General features: G+C 47.7%; 1 protein-coding gene across 1 annotated transcript in view; it reads left to right on the top strand.

The window, feature by feature from the left end:
• Positions 1–26,839, top strand: part of LOC142186798 (atrial natriuretic peptide receptor 2-like) — a 175,444-nt gene that overhangs the window by 28,847 nt on the left and 119,758 nt on the right. Inside the window, 1 exon segment of the mRNA XM_075261369.1 lies at positions 24,514–24,713. Coding sequence (XP_075117470.1) covers positions 24,514–24,713 — 200 coding nt within the window.

The following is a 26,839-nucleotide window of genomic DNA, read 5'->3' as shown; positions in this document are numbered from 1 at the left end:
TACTATATATACTGTACCTCCCTTTGTACTATATATACTGTACCTCCCTCTACCTGTACTATATATGCTGTACCTCCCTCTGTACTATATATATACTGTACCTCCCTCTGTACTATATATATACTGTACCTCCCTCTGTACTATATATACTGTACCTCCCTCTACCTGTACTATATATACTGTACCTCCCTCTGTACTATATATACTGTACCTCCCTCTGTACTATATATACTGTACCTCCCTCTGTACTATATATACTGTACCTCCCTCTGTACTATATATACTGTACCTCCCTCTGTACTATATATACTGTACCTCCCTCTGTACTATATATACTGTACCTCCCTCTACCTGTACTATATATACTGTACCTCCCTCTGTACTATATATACTGTACCTCCCTTTGTACTATATATACTGTACCTCCCTCTACCTGTACTATATATGCTGTACCTCCCTCTGTACTATATATATACTGTACCTCCCTCTGTACTATATATATACTGTACCTCCCTCTGTACTATATATACTGTACCTCCCTCTACCTGTACTATATATACTGTACCTCCCTCTGTACTATATATACTGTACCTCCCTCTGTACTATATATACTGTACCTCCCTCTGTACTATATATACTGTACCTCCCTCTGTACTATATATACTGTACCTCCCTCTGTACTATATATACTGTACCTCCCTCTGTACTATATATACTGTACCTCCCTCTGTACTATATATACTGTACCTCCCTCTGTACTATATATACTGTACCTCCCTCTGTACTATATATACTGTACCTCCCTTTGTACTATATATACTGTACCTCCCTCTACCTGTACTATATATGCTGTACCTCCCTCTGTACTATATATATACTGTACCTCCCTCTGTACTATATATATACTGTACCTCCCTCTGTACTATATATACTGTACCTCCCTCTACCTGTACTATATATACTGTACCTCCCTCTGTACTATATATACTGTACCTCCCTCTGTACTATATATACTGTACCTCCCTCTGTACTATATATACTGTACCTCCCTCTGTACTGTATATACTGTACCTCCCTCTGTACTGTATATACTGTACCTCCCTCTGTACTGTATATACTGTACCTCCCTCTGTACTGTATATACTGTACCTCCCTCTGTACTGTATATACTGTACCTCCCTCTGTACTGTATATACTGTACCTCCCTCTGTACTATATATACTGTACCTCCCTCTGTACTATATATACTGTACCTCCCTCTGTACTATATATACTGTACCTCCCTCTATCTGTACTATATATACTGTACCTCCCTCTGTACTATATATCCTGTACCTCCCTCTACCAGTACTATATATACTGTACCTCCCTCTGTACTATATATCCTGTACCTCCCTCTGTACTATATATACTGTACCTCCCTCTACCTGTACTATATATACTGTACCTCCCTCTGTACTATATATACTGTACCTCCCTCTACCTGTACTATATATACTGTACCTCCCTCTGTATTATATACTGTACCTCCCTCTGTACTATATATACTGTACCTCCCTCTGTACTATATATACTGTACCTCCCTCTGTACTATATATACTGTACCTCCCTCTGTACTATATATACTGTACCTCCCTCTGTACTATATATACTGTACCTCCCTCTGTACTATATATACTGTACCTCCCTCTGTACTATATATACTGTACCTCCCTCTGTACTATATATACTGTACCTCCCTCTGTACTATATATACTGTACCTCCCTCTACCTGTACTATATATACTGTACCTCCCTCTGTATTATATACTGTACCTCCCTCTGTACTATATATACTGTACCTCCCTCTGTACTATATATACTGTACCTCCCTCTGTACTATATATACTGTACCTCCCTCTGTACTATATATACTGTACCTCCCTCTGAACTATATATACTGTACCTCCCTCTGTACTATATATACTGTACCTCCCTCTGTACTATATATACTGTACCTCCCTCTGTACTATATATACTGTACCTCCCTCTGTACTATATATACTGTACCTCCCTCTGTACTATATATACTGTACCTCCCTCTGTACTATATATACTGTACCTCCCTCTGTACTATATATACTGTACCTCCCTCTGTACTATATACTGTACCTCCCTCTACCTGTACTATATATACTGTACCTCCCTCTGTACTATATATACTGTACCTCCCTCTGTACTATATATACTGTACCTCCCTCTGTACTATATACTGTACCTCCCTCTGTATTATATACTGTACCTCCCTCTATACTATATATACTGTACCTCCCTTTGTACTATATATACTGTACCTCCCTCTGTACTATATATACTGTACCTCCCTCTGTACTATATATACTGTACCTCCCTCTGCATTATATACTGTACCTCCCTCTGTACTATATATGCTGTACCTCCCTCTACCTGTACTATATATACTGTTCCTCCCTCTGTACTATGTATACTGTACCTCCCTCTACCTGTACTATATATACTGTACCTCCCTCTGTACTATATATACTGTACCTCCCTGTACCAGTACTATATATACTGTACCTCCCTCTGTACTATATATACTGTACCTCCCTCTGTACTATATATACTGTACCTCTCTCTGTACTATATATACTGTACCTCCCTCTACCTGTACTATATATACTGTACCTCCCTCTGTACTATATATACTGTACCTCCCTCTGTACTATATATACTGTACCTCCCTCTGTACTATATATACTGTACCTCCCTCTGTACTATATATACTGTACCTCCCTCTACCTGTACTATATATACTGTACCTCCCTCTGTACTATATATACTGTACCTCCCTCTACCTGTACTATATATACTGTACCTCCCTCTGTATTATATACTGTACCTCCCTCTGTACTATATATACTGTACCTCCCTCTGTACTATATATACTGTACCTCCCTCTGTACTATATATACTGTACCTCCCTCTGTACTATATATACTGTACCTCCCTCTGTACTATATATACTGTACCTCCCTCTGTACTATATATACTGTACCTCCCTCTGTACTATATATACTGTACCTCCCTCTGTACTATATATACTGTACCTCCCTCTGTACTATATATTCTGTACCTCCCTCTGTACTATATATACTGTACCTCCCTCTACCTGTACTATATATACTGTACCTCCCTCTACCTGTACTATATATACTGTACCTCCCTCTGTACTATATATACTGTACCTCCCTCTGTACTATATATACTGTACCTCCCTCTGTACTATATATACTGTACCTCCCTCTGTACTATATATACTGTACCTCCCTCTGTACTATATATACTGTACCTCCCTCTGTACTATATATACTGTACCTCCCTCTGTACTATATATACTGTACCTCCCTCTACCTGTACTATATATACTGTACCTCCCTCTGTACTATATATACTGTACCTCCCTTTGTACTATATATACTGTACCTCCCTCTACCTGTACTATATATGCTGTACCTCCCTCTGTACTATATATATACTGTACCTCCCTCTGTACTATATATATACTGTACCTCCCTCTGTACTATATATACTGTACCTCCCTCTGTACTATATATACTGTACCTCCCTCTACCTGTACTATATATATTGTACCTCCCTCTGTATTATATACTGTACCTCCCTCTGTATTATATACTGTACCTCCCTCTGTACTATATATACTGTACCTCCCTCTGTACTATATATACTGTACCTCCCTCTGTACTATATATACTGTACCTCCCTCTGTACTATATATACTGTACCTCCCTCTGTATTATATACTGTACCTCCCTCTGTATTATATACTGTACCTCCCTCTGTACTATATATACTGTACCTCCCTCTGTACTATATATACTGTACCTCCCTCTGTACTATATATACTGTACCTTCCTCTGTACTATATATACTGTACCTCCCTCTGTACTATATATACTGTACCTCCCTCTGTACTATATATACTGTACCTCCCTCTGTACTATATACTGTACCTTCCTCTGTACTATATATACTGTACCTCCCTCTGTACTGTATATACTGTACCTCCCTCTGTATTATATACTGTACCTCCCTCTGTACTATATATACTGTACCTCCCTCTGTACTATATATACTGTACCTCCCTCTGTACTATATATACTGTACCTCCCTCTACCTGTACTATATATACTGTACCTCCCTCTGTACTATATATACTGTACCTCCCTTTGTACTATATATACTGTACCTCCCTCTACCTGTACTATATATGCTGTACCTCCCTCTGTACTATATATATACTGTACCTCCCTCTGTACTATATATATACTGTACCTCCCTCTGTACTATATATACTGTACCTCCCTCTGTACTATATATACTGTACCTCCCTCTACCTGTACTATATATATTGTACCTCCCTCTGTATTATATACTGTACCTCCCTCTGTATTATATACTGTACCTCCCTCTGTACTATATATACTGTACCTCCCTCTGTACTATATATACTGTACCTCCCTCTGTACTATATATACTGTACCTCCCTCTGTACTATATATACTGTACCTCCCTCTGTATTATATACTGTACCTCCCTCTGTATTATATACTGTACCTCCCTCTGTACTATATATACTGTACCTCCCTCTGTACTATATATACTGTACCTCCCTCTGTACTATATATACTGTACCTTCCTCTGTACTATATATACTGTACCTCCCTCTGTACTATATATACTGTACCTCCCTCTGTACTATATATACTGTACCTCCCTCTGTACTATATACTGTACCTTCCTCTGTACTATATATACTGTACCTCCCTCTGTACTGTATATACTGTACCTCCCTCTGTACTGTATATACTGTACCTCCCTCTGTATTATATACTGTACCTCCCTCTGTACTATATACTGTACCTCCCTCTGTACTATATATACTGTACCTCCCTCTGTACTATATATACTGTACCTCCCTCTGTACTATATATACTGTACCTCCCTCTATCTGTACTATATATCCTGTACCTCCCTCTGTACTATATATCCTGTACCTCCCTCTACCAGTACTATATATACTGTACCTCCCTCTGTACTATATATACTGTACCTCCCTCTGTACTATATATACTGTAACTCCCTCTACCTGTACTATATATACTGTACCTCCCTCTGTACTATATATACTGTACCTCCCTCTGTACTATATATACTGTACCTCCCTCTGTACTATATATCCTGTACCTCCCTCTGTACTATATATACTGTACCTCCCTCTGTACTATATATATACTGTACCTCCCTCTGTACTATATATATACTGTACCTCCCTTTGTACTATATATACTGTACCTCCCTCTACCTGTACTATATATGCTGTACCTCCCTCTGTACTATATATATACTGTACCTCCCTCTGTACTATATATACTGTACCTCCCTCTACCTGTACTATATATACTGTACCTCCCTCTGTACTATATATACTGTACCTCCCTCTGTACTATATATACTGTACCTCCCTCTACCTGTACTATATATACTGTACCTCCCTCTGTATTATATACTGTACCTCCCTCTGTACTATATATACTGTACCTCCCTCTGTACTATATATACTGTACCTCCCTCTGTACTATATATACTGTACCTCCCTCTGTACTATATATACTGTACCTCCCTCTGTACTATATATACTGTACCTCCCTCTGTACTATATATACTGTACCTCCCTCTGTACTATATATACTGTACCTCCCTCTGTACTATATATACTGTACCTCCCTCTGTACTATATATACTGTACCTCCCTCTGTACTATATATACTGTACCTCCCTCTGTACTATATATACTGTACCTCCCTCTGTACTATATATACTGTACCTCCCTCTGTACTATATATACTGTACCTCCCTCTGTACTATATATACTGTACCTCCCTCTGTACTATATATACTGTACCTCCCTCTGTACTATATATACTGTACCTCCCTCTGTACTATATATACTGTACCTCCCTCTGTACTATATATACTGTACCTCCCTCTGTACTATATATACTGTACCTCCCTCTGTATTATATACTGTACCTCCCTCTATACTATATATACTGTACCTCCCTCTATACTATATATACTGTACCTCCCTTTGTACTATATATACTGTACCTCCCTCTGTACTATATATACTGTACCTCCCTCTGTACTATATATACTGTACCTCCCTCTGTACTATATATGCTGTACCTCCCTCTACCTGTACTATATATACTGTTCCTCCCTCTGTACTATGTATACTGTACCTCCCTCTACCTGTACTATATATACTGTACCTCCCTCTGTACTATATATACTGTACCTCCCTGTACCAGTACTATATATACTGTACCTCCCTCCGTACTATATATACTGTACCTCCCTCTGTACTATATATACTGTACCTCTCTCTGTACTATATATACTGTACCTCCCTCTACCTGTACTATATATACTGTACCTCCCTCTGTACTATATATACTGTACCTCCCTCTGTACTATATATACTGTACCTCCCTCTGTACTATATATACTGTACCTCCCTCTACCTGTACTATATATACTGTACCTCCCTCTGTACTATATATACTGTACCTCCCTCTATCTGTACTATATATACTGTACCTCCCTCTGTACTATATATACTGTGCCTCCCTCTGTATTATATACTGTACCTCCCTCTGTACTATATATACTGTACCTCCCTCTGTACTATATATACTGTACCTCCCTCTGTACTATATATACTGTACCTCCCTCTGTACTATATATACTGTACCTCCCTCTGTACTATATATACTGTACCTCCCTCTGTACTATATATACTGTACCTCCCTCTGTACTATATATTCTGTACCTCCCTCTGTACTATATATACTGTACCTCCCTCTACCTGTACTATATATACTGTACCTCCCTCTACCTGTACTATATATACTGTACCTCCCTCTGTACTATATATACTGTACCTCCCTCTGTACTATATATACTGTACCTCCCTCTGTACTATATATACTGTACCTCCCTCTGTACTATATATACTGTACCTCCCTCTGTACTATATATACTGTACCTCCCTCTGTACTATATATACTGTACCTCCCTCTACCTGTACTATATATACTGTACCTCCCTCTGTACTATATATACTGTACCTCCCTTTGTACTATATATACTGTACCTCCCTCTACCTGTACTATATATGCTGTACCTCCCTCTGTACTATATATATACTGTACCTCCCTCTGTACTATATATATACTGTACCTCCCTCTGTACTATATATACTGTACCTCCCTCTGTACTATATATACTGTACCTCCCTCTGTACTATATATACTGTACCTCCCTCTACCTGTACTATATATACTGTACCTCCCTCTGTATTATATACTGTACCTCCCTCTGTATTATATACTGTACCTCCCTCTGTACTATATATACTGTACCTCCCTCTGTACTATATATACTGTACCTCCCTCTGTACTATATATACTGTACCTCCCTCTGTACTATATATACTGTACCTCCCTCTGTACTATATATACTGTACCTCCCTCTGTACTATATATACTGTACCTCCCTCTGTACTATATATACTGTACCTCCCTCTGTACTATATATACTGTACCTCCCTCTGTACTATATATACTGTACCTCCCTCTACCTGTACTATATATACTGTACCTCCCTCTGTACTATATATACTGTACCTCCCTCTGTACTATGTATACTGTACCTCCCTGTACCAGTACTATATATACTGTACCTCCCTCTACCTGTACTATATACAGTCCTATGAAAAAGTTTGGGCACCCCTATTAATCTTAATCATTTTTAGTTCTAAATATTTTGGTGTTTGCAGCAGCCATTTCAGTTTGATATATCTAATAACTGATGGACACAGTAATATTTCAGGATTGAAATGAGGTTTATTGTACTAACAGAAAATGCGCAATATGCATTAAACCAAAATTTGACCGGTGCAAAAGTATGGGCACCTCAACAGAAAAGTGACATTAATATTTAGTAGATCCTCCTTTTGCAGAGATAACAGCCTCTAGTCGCCTCCTGTAGCTTTTAATCAGTTCCTGGATCCTGGATAAAGGTATTTTGGACAAACAATTCAAGTTCAGTTAAGTTAGATGGTGGCCGAGCATGGACAGCCCGCTTCCAATCATCCCACAGATGTTCAATGATATTCAGGTCTGGGGACTGGGATGGCCATTCCAGAACATTGTAATTGTTCCTCTGCATGAATGCCTGAGGATTTGGAGCGGTGTTTTGGATCATTGTCTTGCTGAAATATCCATCCCCGGCGTAACTTCAACTTCGTCACTGATTCTTGAACATTATTCTCAAGAATCTGCTGATACTGAGTGGAATCCATGCGACCCTCAACTTTAACAAGATTCCCGGTGCCGGCATTGGCCACACAGCCCCAAAGCATGATGGAACCTCCACCAAATCTTACAGTGGGTAGCATGTGTTTTTCTTGGAATGCTGTTTCTTTTTGGACGCCATGCATAACGCCTTTTTTTTTATAACCAAACAACTCAATTTTTGTTTCCAAAATGAAGCTGCCTTGTCCAAATGTGCTTTTTCATACCTCAGGCAACTCTGTTTGTGGGGTACGTGCAGAAACGGCTTCTTTCTCATCACTCTCCCATACAGCTTCTCCTTGTGCAAAGTGCGCTGTATAGTTGACCGATGCACAGTGACACCATCTGCAGCAAGATGATGCTGCAGCTCTTTGGAGGTGTCTGTGGATTGTCCTTGACTGTTCTCACCATTCTTCTTCTCTGCCTTTCTGATATTTTTCTTGGCCTGCCACTTCTGGGCTTAACAAGAACTGTCCCTGTGCTCTTCCATTTCCTTACTATGTTCCTCACAGTGGAAACTGACAGGTTAAATCTCGGAGACAACGTTTTGTATCCTTCCCCTGAACAACTATGTTGAACAATCTTTGTTTTCAGATCATTTGAGAGTTGTTTTGAGTAGCCCATGATGCCACTCTTCAGAGGAGATTCAAATAGGAGAACAACTTGCAATTGGCCACCTTAAATACCTTTTCTCATGATTGGATACATCTGGCTATGAAGTTCAAAGCTCACTGAGGTTACAAAACCAATTTTGTGCTTCAGTAAGTCAGTAAAAAGTAGTTAGGGGAATTCACATCAATAAAATGATAAGGGTGCCCATACTTTTGCACCGGTCAAATTTTGGTTTAATGCATATTGCACATTTTCTGTTAGTACAATAAACCTCATTTCAATCCTGAAATATTACTGTGTCCATCAGTTATTAGATATATCAAACTGAAATGGCTGCTGCAAACACCAAAATATTTAGAACAAAAAATGATTAAGATTAATAGGGGTGCCCAAACTTTTTCATAGGACTGTATATACTGTACCTCCCTTTGTACTATATATACTGTACCTCCCTCTGTATTATATACTGTACCTCCCTCTGTACTATATATACTGTACCTCCCTCTATCTGTCTCCTAGTACAGTAACTGTGTGTACTCATACCGTCTCCTAGTGCAGTAACTGTGTGTACTCATACCGTCTCCTAGTGCAGTAACTGTGTGTACTCATACCGTCTCCTAGTGCAGTAACTGTGTGTACTCATACCGTCTCCTAGTACAGTAACTGTGTACTCATACCGTCTCCTAGTGCAGTAACTGTGTGTACTCATACCGTCTCCTAGTACAGTAACTGTGTGTACTCATACCGTCTCCTAGTACAGTAACTGTGTGTACTCATACCGTCTCCTAGTACAGTAACTGTGTGTACTCATACCGTCTCCTAGTACAGTAACTGTGTACTCATACCGTCTCCTAGTACAGTAACTGTGTACTCATACCGTATCCTAGTACAGTAACTGTGTGTACTCATACCGTCTCCTAGTACGGTAACTGTGTGTACTCATACCGTCTCCTAGTGCAGTAACTGTGTGTACTCATACCGTCTCCTAGTACAGTAACTGTGTACTCATACCGTCTCCTAGTGCAGTAACTGTGTACTCATACCGTCTCCTAGTGCAGTAACTGTGTACTCATACCGTCTCCTAGTACGGTAACTGTGTGTACTCATACCGTCTCCTAGTACAGTAACTGTGTGTACTCATACCGTCTCCTAGTACAGTAACTGTGTACTCATACCGTCTCCTAGTACAGTAACTGTGTACTCATACCGTCTCCTAGTACAGTAACTGTGTACTCATACCGTATCCTAGTACAGTAACTGTGTGTACTCATACCGTCTCCTAGTACAGTAACTGTGTACTCATACCGTCTCCTAGTGCAGTAACTGTGTGTACTCCTACCGTCTCCTAGTGCAGTAACTGTGTGTACTCATACCGTCTCCTAGTACAGTAACTGTGTGTACTCATACCGTCTCCTAGTACAGTAACTGTGTACTCATACCGTCTCCTAGTGCAGTAACTGTGTGTACTCATACCGTCTCCTAGTGCAGTAACTGTGTGTACTCATACCGTCTCCTAGTGCAGTAACTGTGTGTACTCATACCGTCTCCTAGTGCAGTAACTGTGTGTACTCATACCGTCTCCTAGTGCAGTAACTGTGTACTCATACCGTCTCCTAGTGCAGTAACTGAATACCTGATACTATATAATGTATACCGTATACTGATGTGATACCTGATACTATATAATATATATGCTGATGGGATCCCTGGTTCTGTGTTTATAATTAGGCTGGGCCAATGTTGGTGTAGCTGGGCCGGCTCTTTTTGTCCTTTGGCCAGGTATTCTTATAGTTAAAATGGTGTTCTTGTCATTGGGCGGGATTGGTGTAGTTGGGTCAGGTGGGGTTGGGCCGGTTGTTCTTGTCATTGAGCCGATGTTGTCTTTGGATCGGATGTTCTTGTAGTTGAGCCGATGTTGGTGTTGTTAGGTTGATGTTGGTGTCATTGGGCAGATGTTGGTGTCGTTGGGCCAGGCGTTCTTGTAGTTGAGCCGACATTGGTGTCGTTGGGCCAGGTATTCTTGTAGTTGAGCCGGTGTTGGTGTTGTTGGGCCAGGCATTCTTGTAGTTGAACCGATGTTGGTGTACTTGAGCCAGCTATTCATGTAATTGGGCTGATGTTGGTGTCGTTGGGCTGATGTTGGTGTCGTTGGGAAAAGTATTAATGTACTTTGGCAGATGTTGGTGTCGTTGGGCCAGGCGTTCTTGTAGTTGAGCCGATGTTGGTGTACTTGAGCCAGCTATTCATGTAATTGGGCTGATGTTGGTGTCGTTGGGACAGGTATTCATGTACTTGGGCAGATTTTGGTGTCGTTGGACTGATGTTGGTGTATCTGTATTACTATGCAGCTGAAACATACTGAAATTTCCCCACTGTGGGACTATTAAAGGATTATCTTATCTTATCTTATCTTGGGACAAGTATTCATGTACTTTGACAGATGTTGGTGTCGTTGGGCCAGGTGTTCTTGTAGTTGAGCCGATGTTGGTGTCATTGGGCCAGGCGTTCTTGTAGTTGGGCTGATGTTGGTGTCGTTGAGCTGATGTTGGTGTCGTTGGGCCAGGCACTCTTGTAGTCGAGCCGATGTTGGTGTACTTGAGCCAGCTATTCATGTAATTGGGCTGATGTTGGTGTCGTTAGGCTGATGTTGGTGTCATTGGGCAAAGTATTCATGTACTTGGGCTGATGTTGGTGTCGGTGGGCTGATGTTGGTGTCGTTGGGCTGATGTTGGTGTCGTTGGGACAAGGTATTCATGTACTTTGGCAGATGTTGGTGTCGTTGGGCCAGGCATTCTTGTAGTTGAGCTGATGTTGGTGTCGTTGGGCCAGGCGTTCTTGTAGTTGAGCCGATGTTGGTGTAGTTGGGCTGATGTTGGTGTCGTTGGGCTGATGTTGGTGTCGTTGGGCCAGGCGTTCTTGTAGTTGAGCCGATGTTGGTGTAGTTGGGCTGATGTTGGTGTCGTTGGGCTGATGTTGGTGTCGTTGGGCTGATGTTGGTGTCGTTGGGCCAGGCGTTCTTGTAGTTGAGCCGATGTTGGTGTACTTGAGCCAGCTATTCATGTAATTGGGCTGATGTTGGTGTCGTTAGGCTGATGTTGGTGTCATTGGGCAAGGTATTCATGTACTTGGGCTGATGTTGGTGTCGGTGGGCTGATGTTGGTGTCATTGGGCTGATGTTGGTGTCGTTGGGACAAGGTATTCATGTACTTTGGCAGATGTTGGTGTCGTTGGGCCAGGGGTTCTTGTAGTTGAGCCGATGTTGGTGTTGTTGGGCCAGGCATTCTTGTAGTTGAGCTGATGTTGGTGTCGTTGGGCCAGGCGTTCTTGTAGTTGAGCCAATGTTAGTGTCGTTGAGCCGATGTTGGTGTCGTTGGGCCAGGCGTTCTTGTAGTTGAGCCGATGTTGGTGTCGTTGGGCTGATGTTGGTGTCATTGGGCAAGGTATTCATGTACTTGGGCTGATGTTGGTGTCGGTGGGCTGATGTTGGTGTCGTTGGGCTGATGTTGGTGTCGTTGGGACAAGGTATTCATGTACTTTGGCAGATGTTGGTGTCGTTGGGCCAGGGGTTCTTGTAGTTGAGCCGATGTTGGTGTTGTTGGGCCAGGCATTCTTGTAGTTGAGCTGATGTTGGTGTCGTTGGGCCAGGCGTTCTTGTAGTTGAGCCAATGTTAGTGTCGTTGGGCCAGGCGTTCTTGTAGTTGAGCCAATGTTGGTGTCGTTGGGCTGATGTTGGTGTCGTTGGGCTGATGTTGGTGTCGTTGGGCCAGGCGTTCTTGTAGTTGAGCCGATGTTGGTGTACTTGAGCCAGCTATTCATGTAATTGGGCTGATGTTGGTGTCGTTAGGCTGATGTTGGTGTCATTGGGCAAGGTATTCATGTACTTGGGCTGATGTTGGTGTCGGTGGGCTGATGTTGGTGTCGTTGGGCTGATGTTGGTGTCGTTGGGACAAGGTATTCATGTACTTTGGCAGATGTTGGTGTCGTTGGGCCAGGCATTCTTGTAGTTGAGCCGATGTTGGTGTCGTTGGGCCAGGCGTTCTTGTAGTTGAGCCAATGTTAGTGTCGTTGGGCCAGGCGTTCTTGTAGTTGAGCCGATGTTGGTGTAGTTGGGCTGATGTTGGTGTCGTTGGGCTGATGTTGGTGTCGTTGGGCTGATGTTGGTGTCGTTGGGCCAGGCGTTCTTGTAGTTGAGCCGATGTTGGTGTACTTGAGCCAGCTATTCATGTAATTGGGCTGATGTTGGTGTCGTTAGGCTGATGTTGGTGTCATTGGGCAAGGTATTCATGTACTTGGGCTGATGTTGGTGTCGGTGGGCTGATGTTGGTGTCATTGGGCTGATGTTGGTGTCGTTGGGACAAGGTATTCATGTACTTTGGCAGATGTTGGTGTCGTTGGGCCAGGGGTTCTTGTAGTTGAGCCGATGTTGGTGTTGTTGGGCCAGGCATTCTTGTAGTTGAGCTGATGTTGGTGTCGTTGGGCCAGGCGTTCTTGTAGTTGAGCCAATGTTAGTGTCGTTGAGCCGATGTTGGTGTCGTTGGGCCAGGCGTTCTTGTAGTTGAGCCGATGTTGGTGTCGTTGGGCTGATGTTGGTGTCATTGGGCAAGGTATTCATGTACTTGGGCTGATGTTGGTGTCGGTGGGCTGATGTTGGTGTCGTTGGGCTGATGTTGGTGTCGTTGGGACAAGGTATTCATGTACTTTGGCAGATGTTGGTGTCGTTGGGCCAGGGGTTCTTGTAGTTGAGCCGATGTTGGTGTTGTTGGGCCAGGCATTCTTGTAGTTGAGCTGATGTTGGTGTCGTTGGGCCAGGCGTTCTTGTAGTTGAGCCAATGTTAGTGTCGTTGGGCCAGGCGTTCTTGTAGTTGAGCCAATGTTGGTGTCGTTGGGCTGATGTTGGTGTCGTTGGGCTGATGTTGGTGTCGTTGGGCCAGGCGTTCTTGTAGTTGAGCCGATGTTGGTGTACTTGAGCCAGCTATTCATGTAATTGGGCTGATGTTGGTGTCGTTAGGCTGATGTTGGTGTCATTGGGCAAGGTATTCATGTACTTGGGCTGATGTTGGTGTCGGTGGGCTGATGTTGGTGTCGTTGGGCTGATGTTGGTGTCGTTGGGACAAGGTATTCATGTACTTTGGCAGATGTTGGTGTCGTTGGGCCAGGGGTTCTTGTAGTTGAGCCGATGTTGGTGTTGTTGGGCCAGGCATTCTTGTAGTTGAGCCAATGTTAGTGTCGTTGGGCCAGGCGTTCTTGTAGTTGAGCCGATGTTGGTGTAGTTGGGCTGATGTTGGTGTCGTTGGGCTGATGTTGGTGTCGTTGGGCTGATGTTGGTGTCGTTGGGCCAGGCGTTCTTGTAGTTGAGCCGATGTTGGTGTACTTGAGCCAGCTATTCATGTAATTGGGCTGATGTTGGTGTCGTTAGGCTGATGTTGGTGTCATTGGGCAAGGTATTCATGTACTTGGGCTGATGTTGGTGTCGGTGGGCTGATGTTGGTGTCATTGGGCTGATGTTGGTGTCGTTGGGACAAGGTATTCATGTACTTTGGCAGATGTTGGTGTCGTTGGGCCAGGGGTTCTTGTAGTTGAGCCGATGTTGGTGTTGTTGGGCCAGGCATTCTTGTAGTTGAGCTGATGTTGGTGTCGTTGGGCCAGGCGTTCTTGTAGTTGAGCCAATGTTAGTGTCGTTGAGCCGATGTTGGTGTCGTTGGGCCAGGCGTTCTTGTAGTTGAGCCGATGTTGGTGTCGTTGGGCTGATGTTGGTGTCATTGGGCAAGGTATTCATGTACTTGGGCTGATGTTGGTGTCGGTGGGCTGATGTTGGTGTCATTGGGCTGATGTTGGTGTCGTTGGGACAAGGTATTCATGTACTTTGGCAGATGTTGGTGTCGTTGGGCCAGGGGTTCTTGTAGTTGAGCCGATGTTGGTGTTGTTGGGCCAGGCATTCTTGTAGTTGAGCTGATGTTGGTGTCGTTGGGCCAGGCGTTCTTGTAGTTGAGCCAATGTTAGTGTCGTTGAGCCGATGTTGGTGTCGTTGGGCCAGGCGTTCTTGTAGTTGAGCCGATGTTGGTGTCGTTGGGCTGATGTTGGTGTCATTGGGCAAGGTATTCATGTACTTGGGCTGATGTTGGTGTCGTTGGGCTGATGTTGGTGTCGTTGGGACAAGGTATTCATGTACTTTGGCAGATGTTGGTGTCGTTGGGCCAGGGGTTCTTGTAGTTGAGCCGATGTTGGTGTTGTTGGGCCAGGCATTCTTGTAGTTGAGCTGATGTTGGTGTCGTTGGGCCAGGCGTTCTTGTAGTTGAGCCAATGTTAGTGTCGTTGGGCCAGGCGTTCTTGTAGTTGAGCCAATGTTGGTGTCGTTGGGCTGATGTTGGTGTCGTTGGGCTGATGTTGGTGTCGTTGGGCCAGGCGTTCTTGTAGTTGAGCCGATGTTGGTGTACTTGAGCCAGCTATTCATGTAATTGGGCTGATGTTGGTGTCGTTAGGCTGATGTTGGTGTCATTGGGCAAGGTATTCATGTACTTGGGCTGATGTTGGTGTCGGTGGGCTGATGTTGGTGTCGTTGGGCTGATGTTGGTGTCGTTGGGACAAGGTATTCATGTACTTTGGCAGATGTTGGTGTCGTTGGGCCAGGGGTTCTTGTAGTTGAGCCAATGTTGGTGTTGTTGGGCCAGGCATTCTTGTAGTTGAGCTAATGTTGGTGTCGTTGGGCCAGGCGTTCTTGTAGTTGAGCCAATGTTGGTGTCGTTGGGCTGATGTTGGTGTCGTTGGGCCAGGCGTTCTTGTAGTTGAGCCGATGTTGGTGTCGTTGGGCTGATGTTGGTGTCGTTGGGCCAGGCGTTCTTGTAGTTGAGCCGATGTTGGTGTCGTTGGGCCAGGCGGTCTTGTAGTTGAGCCAATGTTGGTGTCGTTGGGCTGATGTTGGTGTCGTTGGGCCAGGCGTTCTTGTAGTTGAGCCGATGTTGGTGTCGTTGGGCCAGGCGTTCTTGTAATTGGGCTGATGTTGGTGTCGTTGGGCCAGGTGTTCTTGTAGTTAAGCTGATGTTGGAAGGCCCTGAAGACTCACCTATTCAGGAAGGCCTACAACCTCCAATAACACTATCACCGCACCGCCATCTGTACAGTCTCCCCCTCTCCTTCTGTCTCTACCCCCTTCCCTCATAGATTGTAAGCCCTCGCGGGCAGGGCCCTCTACCCCACTGTGCCAGCCGATCACTGTTAGTATGATATGTACCTGTATATTTTGTGAATTGTATGTAACCCCCAAATGTAAAGCACCATGGAATTAATGGTGCTATATAAATAAACAACAATAATAATAATAATGTTGGTGTCGTTGGACCAGGCGTTCTTGTAGTTGAGTCGATTTTGGTGTCGTTGGGCCAGGCGTTCATGTACTTGGGCTGATGTTGGTGTTGTTGGGCTGATGTTGGTGTCATTGGGCCAGGTATTCATGTACTTGGGCTGATGTTGGTGTCGTTGGGCCAGGCATTCTTGTAGTTGAGCCGATGTTGGTGTCGTTGGGCCAGGCATTCTTGTAGTTGAGCCGATGTTGGTGTCGTTGGGCCAGGCATTCTTGTAGTTGAGCCGATGTTGGTGTCGTTGGGCCAGGCGTTCTTGTAGTTGAGCCGATATTGGTGTAGTTGGGCCAGGCGTTCTTGTAGTTGAGCCGATATTGGTGTAGTTGGGCCAGGCATTCTTGTAGTTGAGCCGATATTGGTGTTGTTGGGCCAGGCGTTCTTGTAGTTGGGCCAGGCGGTCTTGTAGTTGAGCCAATGTTGGTGTCGTTGGGCTGATGTTGGTGTCGTTGGGCCAGGCGTTCTTGTAGTTAAGCCGATGTTGGAAGGCCCTGAAGACTCACCTATTCAGGAAGGCCTACAACCTCCAATAACACTATCACCGCACCGCCATCTGTACAGTCTCCCCCTCTCCTTCTGTCTCTACCCCCTTCCCTCATAGATTGTAAGCCCTCGCGGGCAGGGCCCTCTACCCCACTGTGCCAGCCGATCACTGTTAGTATGATATGTACCTGTATATTTTGTGAATTGTATGTAACCCCCAAATGTAAAGCACCATGGAATTAATGGTGCTATATAAATAAACAACAATAATAATAATAATAATAATGTTGGTGTCGTTGGGCCAGGCGTTCATGTACTTGGGCTGATGTTGGTGTCGTTGGGCTGATGTTGGTGTCGTTGGGCCAGGCTTTCTTGTAGTTGAGCCAATGTTGGTGTCGTTGGGCCAGGCATTCTTGTAGTTGAGCCGATGTTGGTGTCGTTGGGCCAGGCATTCTTGTAGTTGAGCCGATATTGGTGTAGTTGGGCCAGGCATTCTTGTAGTTGAGCCGATGTTGGTGTCGTTGGGCCAGGCATTCTTGTAGTTGAGCCGATGTTGGTGTTGTTGGGCCAGGCATTCTTGTAGTTGAGCCAATGTTGGTGTTGTTGGGCCAGGCGTTCTTGTAGTTGAGCCGATGTTGGTGTTGTTGGGCCAGGCATTCTTGTAGTTGAGCCGATATTGGTGTAGTTGGGCCAGGCATTCTTGTAGTTGAGCCGATGTTGGTGTCGTTGGGCCAGGCATTCTTGTAGTTGAGCCGATGTTGGTGTTGTTGGGCCAGGCATTCTTGTAGTTGAGCCAATGTTGGTGTTGTTGGGCCAGGCGTTCTTGTAGTTGAGCCGATGTTGGTGTTGTTGGGCCAGGCATTCTTGTAGTTGAGCCGATGTTGGTGTCGTTGGGCCAGGCGTTCTTGTAGTTGAGCCGATATTGGTGTCGTTGGGCCAGGCGTTCTTGTAGTTGAGCCGATATTGGTGTCGTTGGGCCAGGCGTTCTTGTAGTTGAGCCGATGTTGGTGTCGTTGGGCCAGGCGTTCTTGTAGTTGAGCCGATGTTGGTGTCGTTGGGCCAGGCGTTCTTGTAGTTGAGCCGATATTGGTGTAGTTGGGCCAGGCGTTCTTGTAGTTGAGCCGATGTTGGTGTCGTTGGGCCAGGCGTTGGTGTAGTTGGGCCAGGCGTTCTTGTAGTTGAGCCGATGTTGGTGTACTTGAGCCGGGTGTTATTACAGATCAGCTCTACACCATCATCCCTTCGTAGCCTCCGGCAGGAGTGGGTTGCTTGGTGTCGAACCTCAGCACATGGAGGGTTAAGCTCTCTGCCAAGGCCTCTTGGGATGGATCTATAAAGTAGTGAGAGGAAGCATGGCTCCTTACATAACGCAGCAGCAGCAGCCGCTGCTATTGATCCGGATGTGCCCCCTCCCCCACCAGTCCCTGCTACACCCCAACTTCTCTGCTGCCTGCTCTGTTTCCAGGATTGTAGACCTGTATCCGGACGAGTGCCATGTTTGCCAGTCATCAGGATTAGACTGCTAGGCCATCTAAGGCGCAGCGCCCCCCACTGGTGCAGTACCTATAAGTCAGTGCCAGACTATACTCACATACATGTAACATGTCAACACCATGTAAATGTATCCAGTAGCGCCCTCTGCGTGCCGCCTGCGTGTGCAGAGTGTATGTTAGACACACGACCCCTCTGGCCCCCTCCTCTGTCTCTAGGGAAAGAAGAGTGTTACCATCTGGTGGGAGACTGTCTGGAATGTGCAGAGAGACAGAGGAAGAGACTGTCCAGAATAACAGGAGGAGAAAGTATGTGCCCCCCCCCCCAACCCCAGGAGATAAGTGGGGTCATACACATCCAGAAGAAGGGGTCCAGGTACAACATACACCCCCTCCCCTCCGTGCTGCATTACAGAACTTCTTGGGCCTTATTCACACTCTTCTATGTAATATATTTACCCCCCTGTCATCTGGGACCTCACAGCCCCAATCTGCAGACTCTGAGACACAAGGAGGTGCAATAGTCTGTAGAGTGCAGAGTGCTAGAGGAAGAAGATGGAGATGTGAGACTCTGCAGTAATGGAGGTGTGATGCTCTGCAGTAGTAGTGTGTGTGTGTGTGGGGGGGGGGGGTGATGCTCTGCTGTAGTATTGTGGTGTGATGCTCTGCAGTAATAGTGAGGAGTGATATTCTGCAGTAGTAGTGGGGTGTGATGCTCTACAGTAGTAGTGTGGTGTGATGCTCTGCAGTAGTAGTGGGGGGTGATGCTCTGCAGTAGTAGTGTAATGTGATGCTCTGCTGTAGTAGTGGGGTGTGATGCTCTGCTGTAGTAGTGGGGGTGTGATGCTCTGCTGTAGTAGTGGGGTGTGATGCTCTGCTGTAGTAGTGGGGGTGTGATGCTCTGCTGTAGTAGTGGGGTGTGATGCTCTGCAGTAGTAGTGGGGTGTGATGCTCTGCTGTAGTAGTGGGGTGTGATGCTCTGCTGTAGTAGTGGGGTGTGATGCTCTGCTGTAGTAGTGGGGGTGTGATGCTCTGCTGTAGTAGTGGGGTGTGATGCTCTGCTGTAGTAGTGGGGTGTGATGCTCTGCTGTAGTAGTGGGGTGTGATGCTCTGCAGTAGTAGTGGGGGTGTGATGCTCTGCTGTAGTAGTGGGGGTGTGATGCTCTGCTGTAGTAGTGGGGGTGTGATGCTCTGCTGTAGTAGTGGGGGTGTGATGCTCTGCTGTAGTAGTGTGGTGTGATGCTCTGCAGTAGTAGTGGGGGGTGATGCTCTGCAGTAGTAGTGGGGGGTGATGCTCTGCAGTAGTAGTGTAATGTGATGCTCTGCAGTAGTAGTGGGGGGTGATGCTCTGCAGTAGTAGTGGGGTGTGATGCTCTGCTGTAGTATTGTGGTGTGATGCTCTGCAGTAATAGTGAGGAGTGATATTCTGCAGTAGTAGTGGGGGTGTGATGCTCTGCTGTAGTAGTGGGGGTGTGATGCTCTGCTGTAGTATTGTGGTGTGATGCTCTGCAGTAATAGTGAGGAGTGATATTCTGCAGTAGTAGTGGGGGTGTGATGCTCTGCACTAGGGCAGGTGTGATGCTCTGCAGTAGTAGTGTGGTGTGATGCTCTGCAGTAGTAGTGGGGGGTGATGCTCTGCAGTAGTAGTGTAATGTGATGCTCTGCAGTAGTAGTGGGGGGTGATGCTCTGCAGTAGTAGTGTAATGTGATGCTCTGCAGTAGTAGTGGGGGTGTGATGCTCTGCTGTAGTAGTGGGGTGTGATGCTCTGCAGTAGTAGTGGGGTGTGATGCTCTGCTGTAGTAGTGGGGTGTGATGCTCTGCAGTAGTAGTGGGGTGTGATGCTCTGCTGTAGTAGTGGGGGTGTGATGCTCTGCTGTAGTAGTGGGGGTGTGATGCTCTGCAGTAGTAGTGGGGTGTGATGCTCTGCTGTAGTAGTGGGGGGGTGATGCTCTGCAGTAGTAGTGGGGGTGTGATGCTCTGCTGTAGTAGTGGGGGTGTGATGCTCTGCTGTAGTAGTGGGGGTGTGATGCTCTGCAGTAGTAGTGGGGTGTGATGCTCTGCTGTAGTAGTGGGGGTGTGATGCTCTGCTGTAGTAGTGGGGGGGTGATGCTCTGCAGTAGTAGTGGGGTGTGATGCTCTGCTGTAGTAGTGGGGGGGTGATGCTCTGCTGTAGTAGTGGGGTGTGATGCTCTGCAGTAGTAGTGGGGTGTGATGCTCTGCTGTAGTAGTGGGGTGTGATGCTCTGCAGTAGTAGTGGGGTGTGATGCTCTGCAGTAGTAGTGGGGTGTGATGCTCTGCAGTAGTAGTGGGGTGTGATGCTCTGCTGTAGTAGTGGGGGTGATGCTCTGCTGTAGTAGTGGGGTGTGATGCTCTGCTGTAGTAGTGGGGTGTGATGCTCTGCAGTAGTAGTGGGGTGTGATGCTCTGCTGTAGTAGTGGGGTGTGATGCTCTGCTGTAGTAGTGGGGTGTGATGCTCTGCTGTAGTAGTGGGGGTGTGATGCTCTGCAGTAGTAGTGGGGTGTGATGCTCTGCTGTAGTAGTGTGGTGTGATGCTCTGCTGTAGTAGTGGGGTGTGATGCTCTGCTGTAGTAGTGGGGTGTGATGCTCTGCAGTAGTAGTGGGGTGTGATGCTCTGCTGTAGTAGTGGGGGTGATGCTCTGCAGTAGTAGTGGGGGGGTGATGCTCTGCTGTAGTAGTGGGGGGGTGATGCTCTGCTGTAGTAGTGGGGGTGTGATGCTCTGCTGTAGTAGTGGGGGGGTGATGCTCTGCAGTAGTAGTGGGGGGGGTGATGCTCTGCTGTAGTAGTGGGGGGGTGATGCTCTGCTGTAGTAGTGGGGTGTGATGCTCTGCTGTAGTAGTGGGGGTGTGATGCTCTGCAGTAGTAGTGGGGGTGATGCTCTGCTGTAGTAGTGGGGGGGTGATGCTCTGCAGTAGTAGTGGGGTGTGATGCTCTGCAGTAGTAGTGGGGTGTGATGCTCTGCTGTAGTAGTGGGGTGTGATGCTCTGCTGTAGTAGTGGGGGTGTGATGCTCTGCTGTAGTAGTGGGGTGTGATGCTCTGCTGTAGTAGTGGGGGTGTGATGCTCTGCTGTAGTAGTGGGGGTGATGCTCTGCTGTAGTAGTGGGGTGTGATGCTCTGCTGTAGTAGTGGGGGGGTGATGCTCTGCTGTAGTAGTGGGGGTGTGATGCTCTGCAGTAGTAGTGGGGGTGATGCTCTGCTGTAGTAGTGGGGTGTGATGCTCTGCAGAAGTAGTGTGGTGTGATGCTCTGCAGCTCATTACAGTAGCTCTGCCCCTCCCCCATGTCCATCTCAGGTTACAGAGTGCAGATAATGGCTAGGGCTCAGTACACACCGCACCAGCCGCCCCTCCCCCACATGTTAGATGGAAATTAAACCAACAGAGAAGCTGGAGAGCGAGAGCGAGAGAGAGAGAGAGAGAGAGAGAGAGAGAGAGAGTGAGAGAGAGCGCCCCCATGTGTATGTGAGGAGCGGGGCAGGGGTCTGTCTGATGAGTCACATGGGGGGAGAGGGCAAATCAAACAGGCTTTATTGGCACGTCCGAATAGATGTAGGCATTGCCAAAGCTAGTAGAGTGGGGGGAGGTGGGGGTGGGTGGTTTGGGGTGTAACAGTCCATGGAGTCTCATCTTCCTCTTAGTTGGTGACTGCTATATGGGGGGTGGGGCGGGTGTATTGGGATAAATATAACAGTCCGTGGAGTCTCATCTTCCTCTTAGTTGGTGGCTGCTATATGGGGAGGTGGGGGTGGGGTGGGTGTATTGGGATAAATATAACAGTCCGTGGAGTCTCATCTTCCTCTTAGTTGGTGGCTGCTATATGGGGAGGTGGGGGTGGGGCAGGGTGGGTGTATTGGGATAAATATAACAGTCCGTGGAGTCTCATCTTCCTCTTCGTTGGTGACCGCTATATGGGGTGGTGGGGCGGGTGTATTGGGGTAAATATAACAGTCCGTGGAGTCTCATCTTCCTCTTCGTTGGTGACTGCTATATGGGGAGGTGGGGGTGGGGCGGGTGTATTGGGATAAATATAACCGTCTGTGGAGTCTCATCTTCCTCTTAGTTGGTGACCGCTATATGGGGGGGTGGGGGTGGGGCGGTTGGTTTGGGATAAATATAACAGTCCGTGGAGTCTCATCTTCCTCTTAGTTGGTGACCGCTATATGGGGAGGTGGGGGTGGGGGTGGGGCGGGTGTATTGGGATAAATATAACAGTCCGTGGAGTCTCATCTTCCTCTTAGTTGGTGACTGCTATATGGGGAGGTGGGGGTGGAGGGGGGGGTGTATTGGGATAAATATAACAGTCCGTGGAGTCTCATCTTCCTCTGGTTTGGTGACAGCTGGACACGTATTGGGCAGCGATCTCCACAGTGGCCTCTTCTTCTCCCAGTAGGATGTAGAGTTTCCTCTTCTCCCAGTCTGGGATGTGGGCAGAGAGTCTTTGGTAGTAGACGGCCCTCACAGCTGAGTATTTGGTGCAGTGTAGCAGGAAGTGGGTCTGGTCTTCTAGGACCCCCTGGTCACAGTGCTGGCACAGTCTCTTCTCCCGTGGCTTGTACGTCTGCCTGTATCGCCCTGTCTCTATCTCTAGGTTGTGGGCGCTCAGTCTGTATCGGCTCAGGGTCTGTCTGTGCTTGGGGTGGCGTATTCTCTCCAGGTAGGTGGCCATGGTGTAGTCCCTTTGTAGGGATTGGTACACATTGGTGAGTTTCTTGGAGTTATTTATTGCGCTTCTCCATTCCTCCATGTACCGCTCTTTGTCTCTCTCAATGACTCCTTTTATTTGAGCCTTGTTCAGGGCATGTTGGGGCTTTTGGCTTGGCAGATGGCTGATGTTTGGTTGGGGGGTATCAGTTTTTCTCTGGGCACTGTGGCTCAGCCAGGCTTGGTGGTGGTAAGAGCCAGGACTGCTGCCCTGTATGTGTGTCCAGAATGATAGCGCCCTCTTCTGTATGGTGAGCCATAGGGGGAGTCTGCCTAGCTCTGCCCTGCAGGCCATGTTGGTGGTGTTGCGATGGACATGGAGCAGGTATTTGCAGAACTCCAGGTGGAAGTTCTCTGTTGGGCTGGAATCCCACCTTGACTAGTCTGGGTAGGTGGCTGGGCCCCAAACCTCACTGCCATAGAGAAGGATCGGGGAGATGACAGCGTCAAATATCTTCATCCAGACCCTCACCGGTGGTTTGAGGTGGTACAGTTGTCTTCTGATGGCGTAGAAGGTTCTGCAGGCTTTTGCTTTCAGGGTTTCTATTGCTGCTTTGAAGCTTCCTGATTGGCTGAGCTCCAGCCCCAGGTCGGTGTAGCTGTTGGTTTTCTCCAGTGTGGAGCCGTTCAGTGTGAATTGTGGGGTGGTGGAGGCTTTATTGTGGCCCTTCTTCTGGAATACCATGATTTTGGTCTTCTTCTGGTTGATGGGTAGGGCCCATGTGGTGCTGAATTTTTCCAGCACTGACAGGCTTTCTGATCACATGGTTGGGGGTATATCTGATCGGTCACGTGTTGGGGGGTATATCTGATTGGTCACGTGTTGGGGTATATCTGATCGGTCACATGGTTGGGGGTATATCTGATCGGTCACATGTTGGGGGGTATATCTGATCACATGGTAGGGGGTATATCTGATCGGTCACGTGGTGGGGGGTATATCTGTTCGGTCACGTGGTTGGGGGGTATATCTGATCGGTCATGTGGTAGGGGGTATATCTGATCGGTCACGTGATTGGGGGGTGTATCTGTTCGGTCACGTGGTTGGGGGGTATATCTGATCGGTCACGTGGTGGGGAGGTACATCTGATCGGTCACGTGGTGGGGGTATATCTGATCGGTCATGTGGTGGGGGGGTATATGTGATCGGTCACGTGGTGGGGGGTATATCTGATCAGTCACGTGGTGGGGGGTATATCTGTTCGTTCACGTGGTGGGGGGTATATCTGATTGGTCACGTGGTGGGGGGTATATCTGATCGGTCACATGGTGGGGGGTATATCTGATCACATCCTCCCTCCTCATCATCTTTACCATCACATCCTCCTCCTCTTCCTCTCTGGTGACCTCATCCTATGCTGACACCATAAGGGGTCCCCACATTATCACCATGACTGATGTATGTCTTCTCCTTGCAGTCATCTACATCTGCGGCCCCCTGGAGATGTTCCACATGATCATGCTGCAGGCCCACAAGGAGAAACTGACCAACGGCGACTACGTCTTCTTCTACGTGGATGTGTTTGGTGACAGCTTACGGCCTGATGGGAGCAGAGATGCCTTCAAACCCTGGCAGAGCAACCAGACACACCAGGAGGAGCTGAAGGAGGCCTTCAAGGTGAGTCCCTACTAGTGGACCTACACATAGTCCTACTCCCCCAACATCCACCACACTCACATATTTAGCTCAGTGACAACAATATGGCTGCCACTCTGGACCCTGATCAGTCACTAGCACCAGGACGGGGGGGTGACCTAGTGAGGGCCATGGAGGACGTCATCCACTGAGGGCTACAGAGGATGTCACCCAGCGAGGGCCATGGAGGGCGTCATCCAGAGAGGGCCATGGAAGTTGTGACCCAGCGAGGGCTACGGAGGACGTCACCCAGCGAGGGCCATGCAGGGCGTCATCCAGTGAGGGCCATGGAAGTTGTGACACAGCGAGGGCTACGGAGGATGTCACCCAGCGAGGGCCATGGAGGTTGTGACACAGCGAGGGCTACGGAGGACATCACCCAGCAAGGGCCATGGAGGTTGTCACACAGTCAAAATAATTCACAACTTTGAGTATAGAAAGAAGGACTCTTAGTGTGGCATGCTACGAACAAGATGTTGATTCTAGTTCTACCAACTTGTATGTTGACTCCGCCCATTCCCATCCATTTCTTAGTACCTGATATAGAATAATGCTCCAACAGTCACCCTAACTTTAATATAAAAATCCCCTGCTCCTCCCCTCTTATGGCTCCTCACCCGGCTCCTCTGCTCCTCACCCGGCTCCTCTGCTCCTCCCCTCTTCTGGCTCCTCTTCAGGCTCCTCTGCTCCTCCCCAGGCTCCTCCCCTCTTATGGCTCCTCTCCAGGCTCCTCTGCTCCTCCCCTCTTCTGGATCCTCTCCTCTCTAGGCTCCTCTGCTCCTCCTTTCCCCTGTCCTGGCTCTCCTGCTCCTCCCCTCTCTACTCCTCCCCTCTTCAGGCTCCTCTGCTCCTCCCCTCTCCAGGCTCCTCTGCTCCTCCCCTCTCCAGGCTCCTCTGCTCCTCCCCTCTTCAGGCTCCCCTGCTCCTCCCCTCTCTGCTCCTCCCCTCTTCAGGCTCCTCTGCTCCTCCCCTCTCTGCTCCTCCCCTCTCCAGGCTCCTCTGCTCCTCCCCTCTCCAGGCTCCTCTGCTCCTCCCCTCTCTGCTTCTCCCCTCTCCAGGCTCCTCTGCTCCTCCCCTCTTTGCTCCTCCCATCTTCAGGCTCCTCTGCTCCTCCCCTCTCCAAGCTCCTCTGCTCCTCCCCTCTTCAGACTCCTCTGCTCCTCCCCTCTTCAGGCTCCTCTGCTCCTCCCCTCTTCAGGCTCCTCTGCTCCTCCCCTCTTCAGGCTCCTCTGCTCCTCTCCTCTTCAGGCTCCTCTCCTCTTCAGGCTCCTCTGCTCCTCCCCTCTCCAGGCTCCTCTGCTCCTCCCCTCTTCAGGCTCCTCTGCTCCTCCCCTCTTCAGGCTCCTCTGCTCCTCCCCTCTTCAGGCTCCTCTGCTCCTCCCCTTTTCAGGCTCCTCTCCTCTTCAGGCTCCTCTGCTCCTCCCCTCTTCAGGCTCCTCTGCTCCTCCCCTCTCTAGGCTCCTCTGCTCCTCCCCTCTCTAGGCTTCTCTGCTCCTCCCCTTTTCAGGCTCCTCTGCTCCTCCCCTTTTCAGGCTCCTCTGCTCCTCCCCTTTTCAGGCTCCTCTGCTCCTCCCCTGTTCAGGCTCCTCTGCTCCTCCCCTCTCCAGGCTCCTCTGCTCCTCCCCTCTCCAGGCTCCTCTGCTCCTCCCCTCTCCAGGCTCCTCTGCTCCTCTCCTCTTCAGGCTCCTCCCCTCTCTAGGCTACTCTGCTCCTCCCCTCTTCAGGCTCCCCTGCTCCTCCCCTCTCTGCTCCTCCCCTCTCCAGGCTCCTCTGCTCCTCCCCTCTCCAGGCTCCTCTGCTCTTCAGGCTCCTCTGCTCCTCCCCTCTCCAGGCTCCTCTGCTCCTCCCCTCTCCAGGCTACTCTGCTCCTTCCCTCTCCAGGCTCCTCTGCTCCTCCCCTCTCCAGGCTCCTCTCCTCTCCAGGCTCCTCTGCTCCTCCCCTCTCCAAGCTCCTCTGCTCCTCTCTCCAGGCTCCTCTGCTCCTCCCTCCAGCTCCTCTGCTCCTCCCTCTCCAGGCTCCTCTGCTCCTCCCCTCTCCAGGCTCCTCTGCTCCTCCCCTCTCCAGGCTCCTCTGCTCCTCCCCTCTCCAGGCTACTCTGCTCCTTCCC

Source organism: Leptodactylus fuscus, unplaced genomic scaffold (assembly GCF_031893055.1).
Source record: "Leptodactylus fuscus isolate aLepFus1 unplaced genomic scaffold, aLepFus1.hap2 HAP2_SCAFFOLD_119, whole genome shotgun sequence".
In the NCBI taxonomy this organism is placed as follows: domain Eukaryota; kingdom Metazoa; phylum Chordata; class Amphibia; order Anura; family Leptodactylidae; genus Leptodactylus; species Leptodactylus fuscus.
The sequence above is the reverse complement of the archived record's forward strand: the minus strand, read 5'-3'. Positions and strand labels throughout refer to the sequence as shown.